At 35.7% G+C, this 9,461-nt stretch overlaps 1 protein-coding gene across 1 annotated transcript; it reads left to right on the top strand.

Moving 5' to 3' along the window:
• Positions 1-2,799: 2,799 nt before the first annotated feature.
• Positions 2,800-4,243, top strand: LOC143550236 (uncharacterized). The gene is made up of 4 exons (XM_077040929.1): positions 2,800-3,169; positions 3,221-3,399; positions 3,493-4,075; positions 4,185-4,243. Exons 1-4 carry the CDS (start codon positions 2,800-2,802, stop codon positions 4,241-4,243), a joined length of 1,191 nt encoding a protein of 396 aa, XP_076897044.1.
• Positions 4,244-9,461: the final 5,218 nt, after the last annotated feature.

Genomic DNA, 9,461 nt, shown 5'->3' with positions numbered 1-9,461 from the left:
TGAATATGTGGACTCTTAATTGGCACTGATGATGATGACTCGTTTACTTGGTGGAATCTTTGTCGTTGACTCGTTTCTTTATGCTTCTTTCCTTAGTAAAATAAGTATCCTCAATGACAATTGACATGGTAGTGTTGTGTGGTATAAAAGAATGGAGGTTGGAATGATATTGATTATTTTAAATAAATAAAATTAAATATATTTAGTTGTTATGTATTAATGAAGTAAATAATTCTAAAGACATGTAATTCTTTTTATTTATAGATTTTTTCATTCCTTGAGATAAGGTGTTTTTTATTTATTCTTTCAAGGAATAAAATGAAAAAAAAAATCATCTACAATAATAATAGTTACTATTATAATTATTATTAATATTCTTTTTTCTATTGCAATATAATAATAATTATTATTATTATAATTGTTATTTTGTTATCGATGCTACTTTTCTATTATAATATAAATATTATTGTTATAATTATAATTATAATTTTATTTATATTATTATATCATTGTTATGTTATTTCCTCTATTAATTGATGAAAATAGTATGTGTGTGTAGTTTACTATTAAATATATATAGGGAGAGGATCAAGAGAAAACTCATCTTTAGAGAGATATATATAAAGTGATGATTAATTTCATTTTTATATGGTAACCAAACAAGACAATTGAATGGTAATGATCCATTTTATTCCTTTGTCCATTCCATTACCCTCATTTCATCCATTATTCATTCCATTACCTCATACAAAACAGACCCTGCATGTTTTTTCTACTTCTCACTCGCGGGTTAATACTTAGACTATCCACAATGTTATGGGACACCCTTAAAAGCCCTTAGATGTCACATCATCTGCCACGTTATCCTTACAAATTCTTAAAAAACCTCTGTTTCATCTCCCATACTAAATAAGCTCTTATACGTCTTTAGCTGCCAGTCAGTATCACATCATATCCTTACAAATCATTAAAAAAACTCAATTTCACTTTAAACCCCATAAACGTCCTTATATTTTTACTTTTAGTTAAAATTTTAAACTGGATTTAATTTAATTAGTTAACTTGATAATTTAACATACAAAAGATGAATTGATGTTATGATCTAAATTAAAACACAACTTCATTAAATAAAGGAAAAATGGTTTTTATTGGTCCCAACTTTTTCATTTTTGCCGGCGCTGGTCCCAACTTTTTCATTTTAGCTGGCAACGGTCCCAACTTTAACATTCGTTTCTTCCACCAGTCCGCGACTGACGGAGCACTAACTCCGTTATGTTTTTGCTTACGTGTCAATCTGAGTTGTAAAAAACATCTTACGTGGCAACCACCGTGGATTATTGGTTTATACTTATAACTTATAACGTTCTTATATCCAGATCCTTAACTCTTCAACGGCTCAATTACAATCCCCAAATCAAATCCCAATTAATGTCCAGAACCCTAATTACATGCCACTCCAATCGATTAACGACGAACAAAGCAGCAAGCCCTAATCTTTAACAATGGATAATCAAATACGGATTTCCTTCCACACCAATGGGGCATTTGACGTTGCACCACCGATATTAAGGTATGTTGGTGGAAAAAAAAACTTCATTCATGTTAGATGTTGATAAGCTTTCATACTTCGAGCTACTGGATTATGCAAAGGAGTTTGGTTCATACGAATCGAAAGTTGGACTTTGGTTGTATTGCAAGATTCCAGATGATGGTCGTTTAAAACTATTAGTTAGTGATAAAGAAGTCTTTGAGGTGTTGTCTTTGATTGGTTCCAGTTCCAAGTCTGCACAAGGTATGGTTTTATACGTTCAAACTGATAAGTTAAGGAAACCCACAAACAATACCAGTAGCCCTCAAGCCCAGCCTATTATCTCTCCAGCCCAGCCCATTATCCCTGAAGCCCAGCCCATTATATCTCTTGCCCAGCCCATTATCCATGTAGCCCAGCCCAGTAGCCAACCAGAAGCTTGCTTGAGCCCTAGTTCAGGAGTTAGGAGCCCTAGTTCAGGAGTTAGGAGGTACTCTAAGCTCACAGCTAGAAAACAAGTTCACCAATTGACATAAATATATCACCAACTAAGGATACATGTACACCACTTAAATCACCAGCTAAGGTTATTAGTTTGTCACTTGGATCACCAGTTAAGGTTACAGACACAACACTTAAATCACCACCAATTAACACAAATAAAGATGAAATAGATAGTAGTGGGTCAGATTCAGATGAAATAAATGATGATTCTGATGATGAGTCTTATAAATGTGATTTGGATGATGATGATGATGATGATGATGATGGATCTGACAAAGATGATGAAGAGTGGAGGTGTTCAGTTGCTAAGTTACAACAGGTGAATGAGCAAGATGTTGAAACACAAAAGAAGTTACTTGAAGACTGTCTAAAACAATCTGTTGATGCAATTAAAGAAGCATCCAGTAGTTATGAAGATTTTGATGCTGATATTGACACACACCTGGAGAGAGTGAAGATGATGACATAAGAGGTAAGAAACACAAACAAGATGTTCCAGTTGTAAGTGAAGAAACTGACTGGTCAAAGTTTAAATGGGTTGTTGGGATAAAGTTTGCCACTAGGGATGCTTTCAAAAAAGAGTTATAAAGTATGCTGTCTCAAATGGTAAAAATGTTTACATTGCTACAAGTAACAAGAGTAGAGGAGGACGTGTAGGTGTTAAATGTGTGAAAGGGTGTCCATTTAGTATGTATTGTTCATTTCACAAGGGCAAGAGTTGCTATATGGTTAAGACTGTTAATAGTAAGCACAATTGTCAGAGAAACATGGCAAAGAATAGACAACTGACTGCTAAGTTTATAGCTAAAGACTTCTTTCCATTATTCAATGCTAAACCTCAATGGAGTAGTAAAGATATCCAGGATGCAGTTAAAGAGAAACATAAGGTGCTTATACGCAAATGGTTGGCTTACAATGCCAGGAAATGTGCATTTAAGATGCTTCATGGGTCAATGAGGGAGCACTACAGTAAACTTGGGTCTTACTTGGCAGCTTTGAAAGACATAAATCCAACTTCAACCTTTGAGTTGGTAACTGCCCCACCAGGGTTCAATAACCAGAAACCATATTCAAACTTGAAGACATTCTTTAGATTGTTTGTGTGTTTTGATGGGGTGAAGAGGGGATTTTTGGCTGGTTGTAGGAAATTTTTGTGTTTGGATGGTTGTTTTTTGAAAACATTTTTAGGGGGTATATTGTTGGCTGCAATTGGGGGAGATGCTAATAACCAAATGTACCCTGTGGCATGGGCTGTTGTTGATGGTGAGTCTAATGATAGTTGGGAATGGTTCATGGAAGAACTAAGAAAATGCCTAGATGTCCAAGATGGTGGAAAGGACTGGACACTTGTCTTTGACCAACAAAAGGTATGACTTCACTTTGTTAATATCTAAGTTATAAGTTGTAAGTTGTAAGTTCTAGATGTCTAAAGTTTCTTTGATTTGGAATAATAATGACAGGGACTAGTGAATGCTGTATCTTTGATTTGGAAAAATGTAGAGCATAGAAACTGTGCAAGGCACATCTATGCAAACTGGAAAAAGAAGTTCAAGGGTAAAGAGTTAAAGACATATTATTGGCAGGCATGTAGGGCTTATAATGAGCCTGACTTCAATGATGCTATCAAGGAGATGAGAGCAATATTAGCTGATGCAGTGGAGACTTTCATGAAACAGAATCCTAATTGCTTTGTAAGGTGCTTTCTTAAGGGTCATACATCTTGTGATGTCATAGTTAGTAACATGGCTAAGACTTTTAATGGAACCATAGTCGAGGCAAGATCTATGCATATTATGGACATGTTAAAGTCAATCAGGGTCTCAACAATGACAAGGATAATTACTAAGCATTCTCAAATGTTAGCTAAAGATGTTGTTGTGTGCCCAAGGATACAAACTAAACTTGATAGAGGAAAAAAATGGGCCTATAAATGTACAGTGTTCCCATCAGCATATAATGTGTTCCAAGTTAAAGACTTTGCTGATGATCTTGCTGTGGACTTGAATAACAGAACATGTTCATGTAGGAAGTGGGACTTAGCAGGTAGATTAACCATTAATCATTCAATAATTAAGTTATATTGACAGGTCTTCAAATGTGTATAAAAAAAACTGTATTTTGACAGGTATACTATGTAAGCATGTGTGTGCAGTTGCTGGGTTTCTTGGAATAAATGCTGAAGAGTTTGTTCATGATTGTTATCTTAAGTAGGCATATTTAAGGTCATATTTATACACAATTCCACCCTTACCTAGTGAGAGGTACTGGCCAAGAGTTAATTATCCTTTGGACCCTCCTCCCATCAAAAGTCAACCAGGAAGACCAAAGACAAAAAGAAAGAAAGATCCCCATGAAGATCCTAAAAAGCCAGGTAAATTGACAAAACATGGAGGAGAAATGACTTGTAGCAATTGCAAAGAAACTGGTCATAACATTAGAAAGTGTACACAACCTAAGACTTCTAAGAATAAAGCCACATCAAAATCTGGTGCAAGGGGAAGGTCAACAAGGTCAACTCAAGCCACACATGAAAGTCAACCAACACAGCAGTCAGTAGGTTCTAAGAGGCCAAGGAAGATGACCAAAGATATGCCAAGTCAACCAACACAACAATCAACAAGTTCTAAGAGGCCAAAGGGAAACACAAAGGCCAAAGGCAAGGGGAAAGCTACTTGATGGTTTATGGTTAATGTTTAAGTATGTTAATAATGTTTTTTGGAATGTTTAAGCCTGTTAATGTTAATTATGTTTATGTAATGATGCTGACTTGTGTGATTTATGTTCCCTATGTACTGATTAACTAATGTATTTTGCAACATTTTTAATGTATGGAAATCATGTATGATGCATGAGTTTGTAATGGTCATTTGAAAAATTTGTATGAATTTGTTAGTTGCAGGTTATGGGCAATTGGTTATCTTGTGTAGTCAATCTAATATGGGCAGTTTGTAATGGTTATTTGTGTAGTCATATGATATAGGCAGCTTATGGTAATTTTGACAAGCCAGTCTGCTCATTTGGTTAATCTGATAGGATCTTATATGGGCATTATGGTAATCTGTTTTGGCTTATATGGGCATTATGGTAATCTGTTTTGGTCAATATTGAGACATATGCAGGTCAATATGTCTGTCTGGGCATTATGGTTATTTTGACTAATCTGATTTGGTCAATATGCATGATCTTTTGGACAATATGCTGGTCAATATGTCTGGTCTTTTGTTTTGGTCATCAATCTGATATGGGCATTATGGTCATTTTGACTAATCAATTTGACTAATCTGATTTGGTCCAAATATGCTGGTCAACATGACTAATTTGATTTGGTCAATATGTCTGATTTTATGTCATATTCTTTGATTAATCTGATATGGGCAATATGGTCATTTTTGACTAATTTGTTCATTTGTGATGTTGCCATTTTGACTAATCTGTTCACCATGTCTGATCTTTTATGTTGTCAATATGTATGTGCAGATAGACTCGTTGATAAGCATCCATTTTTGGCACACAAATAAAGTCCACCATATATTGAGAACAACATCCATTAACATTAACATATACATGAAATTGATAACAATATTAACATTAACATATTACATGAAATTGATAGCCAAGGTCCCAAGGAAACATATTACATTCCATACACCATGTCCTTTAACAAACACAACATTTTCACACAAATAAAGTCCACCATAGTGCTATGACAATAATTGCTAAACCTAAAACACTATTACTCTTTCAATTGGACTTTTTCAGTGAGAGTTGAAGCTTCAAATTGTTGTTCTCTTCTTCCAACACCATGTTCTTTAATTTTAAATTTTCTATTTGCATCTCTTTTATTTCTTGATCTTTTCTTGAACCACATTCCTTTAAGAAGTAATCAAAATCTTCTTTCCACATGAAGAATTTACAGTCTTGATTCTAGCCACAACAAGAAAGAATTTATTGATTTAGATACAAAAGTAAACTTGAAAACCAAAAAATGTACTCACAGGCCATAAGAGCAACCATAGAATTCATTCCCATTTCGAGAACTTCTGTGACCAACAACCCTACGAATTGCAATCAAATCGTGGTTGCAATAGACATTGCTCTGTAAATCAAGCTTGAAATTTTTAAGGTTTTTCTTACGAGCAGATGTACAAGACGATGATGAACTCATTGCTAGCAGAGTGTGATTAGGGCTTGATATTGTAATTGATTCAATGATTCAATTAGGGTTCTGGACATTAATTGGGGATTTGATTTGGGGATTGTAATTGAGCCGTTGAAGAGCTAAGGATTTGGATATAAGAACGTTATAAGTTATAAGTTGTTGGGCTATATTTGTGGTTTATGTTTGTAGGTTGGGCTTAGATAGGGTATATTATATAAGCCGAGAACTTTAGTGGTTCTCGGTGGGCTTTGGGCTTTTGTTGGGCTAGTATGCTGGTACCCTATATATATAGAATGCATTGTATAGGGTTAAAGAGTTAGTTCATTCACGTGATTTTGCCCGTCAAAGGGTTATCATAGACGAGTATTGTATTAATAGTGCTTAAGCACCCGAAGTTAATATTAACGTGTGTTTTGAAGCCATTTGTGTGTTTTACGTGTTTGTGTTTGTTAATGTTCTTGAATCATCTAGCGTTGGATTTCCGCACCAACGCCTAGATTGTTGATATCATATTTGTAGTGATCCAGATTCGGGACTTACATAAGTATAAACCAATAATCCACGGTGGCTGCCACGTAAGATGTTTTTGACAACTCAGATTGACACGTAAGCAAAAACATAACGGAGTTAGTGCTCCGTCAGTTGTGGACTGGTGGAAGAAACGAATGTTAAAGCTGGGACCGTTGCCAGCCAAAATGAAAGTTGGGACCAGCGCCAGCAAAAAATGAAAAAGTTGGGACCAATAAAAACCATTTTTCCTTAAATAAATAGAGTCAAGTTGTTCTATAAAATAGTACAAAAATTAGAAGGATGAGAAGGATTTATAGTAAAAAAAAACCCCTTAAAAAATGAAAAATCAATTAAAAAAATCATAACTCAAAATTTAATAAAAAAAAATGAAAAATGTAAAACACAAAAATGTTTTCGCCGTCTTCCTCACTGTAAAAAAACCCTTGAAAAAGATACAATCTTGAGGGAAAAACATCATTGTGTCTTTTATTTATTATTGTGTTTTATGTTTATTTTCGTCATTGTTTGTGTCTTTTTTCTTAAAAGATAAGGACAATATATGACTTAAAAGATAAGGACCATATATGAAATGAGTTGAAAAAAAAAGTGCGGATGACTATGAGATTGACAAGTGGCAAGAATGAGTAGTCTTTTATTAGAGTAGATAAATGTTGTATAAAAATGTCATAGACGCTTTAAAATGATGGAGAACTGACATGTACCTTGCATGTGGGAAAAGGAAATCAACAAATGTGTTAGCCATATTATGCCCTTTCCCTTATCTAACACTTAATTTAACTTATAAACTAATCTCAACCATCCATTTTCCAAAATCAACGAACTGGATTACTTATTATTCTTTCTATAAAAACCATACTTCCTGTTATAACTAGGGGTGAGAAATTCACGGTTTCGAACCGCAAGAACCGATGAACCACAACTAAACCGCTGATCCGGACCGCATTATTGTCTTTCGGGTCCGATTCCGGTTCTTAAATTTGGGTGAAAATGGTTCCCCGTTCGGTGCCGGTTATAACAATGGTTCCAGTTAGAGAACTGCCAGAACCGGGTAGGCTTAAACTTTGAAGATTATATTTAAAATCCTATTTATCTAGTAGGCTTTCATACTTCCATGTATGAGCGACATCCATGCTCTCATTTTCCCGGTTACATTTAATCCCTTACAATATCAAAAACGATAATCATCTTCCACGACCCTAAATATGTTTTAAAAAATAATTATTTTCTGAATTACTTTGAATTATTCTAATATATTCTCAACCCCCTTCACTAAAATATAATATGTTGATATCATAATGTTTTATTTTATAGGTTGTCGCTTGTTTCTTGCACCTTCTAATATTATATATTTAATTTTAATTGAAAAATGGTTATTGACGAGTGACCCGTAGGGAAACTCTTAATCAAACTAAAAGATATACATATACTTGCGAGAGTAAGTTAATTTCATGGAATTGGATAACTACCGTTGCTCGGATGATTGCAGGTTTGAGGAGTTAAATAACGAAACAACAAGATCATGGGCGAAAACGGCGAAGGAAACGAAGCTGGAACGCGAGAGATACGAAAGAAATAAGAGATGGAATCAAGCTCCACCGTGGCCCACGGTGCACACCGTGGACCACGGTTCAACTGGAACAAAAACTCCAGAACCCACCGTACCGTGGGCAAAATGAGGACCGTGGGCCACGGTCTAGGGCGTAACTGCTGTTTTAGTTTGGCTTTATTTGGCCGTTTTGGCTACCTTTTCATCTATCTTTTCAATCAAGAACACTTGGGGGACGTATTGGAGAGTCTAGATTATAATGTTTACCAATACCCAAGATAATAATCTAGACTCTCCAATACGTCCCCCAATTGTTCTTGATTGAAAAGATAGATGAAAAAGTAGCCAAAACGGCCAAATAAAGCCAAACTAAAACGACAGTTACGCTCGACCGTGGGCAAGGTCTAGACCGTGGGCCACGGTCCACCCCACGGTCCTCATTTTGCCCACTATATGGTGGGTTCTGGAGTTTTGTTCCAGTTGAACCGTGGTCCACGGTGTGCACTGTGGGCCGCGTTGGAGCTTGATTCCATCTCTTATTTCTTTCGTATCTCTCGCGTTCCAGCTCCGTTTCCTTCGTCGTTTTTGCCCATGATCTTGTTATTTCGTCCTTTAACTCCTCAAACCTTCAATCACCCGAGCAATAGTAGTTATCCAATTCCATGAAATTAACTTACTCCCGCAAGTATATGTATATCTTTTAGTTCGATTAAGAGTTTCCCTACGGGTCACTCGTCAGTTATGACAAGAACCACTTACACAAGAACCGTTTAACTCGGTTCCGAACCAAATCGAAACCGTTAAAATACGGTTCGGTTCTGGTTCTTATATTTAGCATTTAACGGTTTCGGTTCGATTTCAATTCTCGCGGTTCCGAACCGTTGCACAGCCCTAATTATAACCTATCCCCGTGTTATAATATAATATATATAGTAGGGATAAGCTCGGTAACGTACCGATACCGATACCGAAAATCCCGATCCCGAAAATCGCAAATTTTTTGTATCGGTACCGAAATGTTTGGTTTGGTACCGGTACCGGTATTTAAGGTAAAATTCGGGAAAAATTGGTACCGTACTAGTACCGATACCATACCGGTCCCGAAAACTCAAAACCTTGGTACGATTCGGTACCGATTTTGCTCATCCTTAACAGATAGAATTAGGGGCGAGCAGAAACTGAATAAACCGAAT

Source organism: Bidens hawaiensis, unplaced genomic scaffold (genome assembly GCF_021521415.1).
Source record: "Bidens hawaiensis isolate Kalapana, Puna unplaced genomic scaffold, B.hawaiensis_p1.1 tig00015976_1, whole genome shotgun sequence".
Taxonomy (NCBI): Eukaryota; Viridiplantae; Streptophyta; class Magnoliopsida; order Asterales; family Asteraceae; genus Bidens; species Bidens hawaiensis.
The sequence above is the reverse complement of the archived record's forward strand: the minus strand, read 5'-3'. Positions and strand labels throughout refer to the sequence as shown.

Coding starts and splice junctions, on each gene's coding strand:
- LOC143550236 (XM_077040929.1), top strand. CDS start 2,800: ATGGCAAAGAATAGACAACTGACTGCTAAGTTTATAGCTAAAGACTTC. Junction 3,170..3,220: donor GAAGAGGGGATTTTTGGCTG/GTTGTAGGAAAT, acceptor AAACATTTTTAG/GGGGTATATTGTTGGCTGCA. Junction 3,400..3,492: donor TTGTCTTTGACCAACAAAAG/GTATGACTTCAC, acceptor TAATAATGACAG/GGACTAGTGAATGCTGTATC.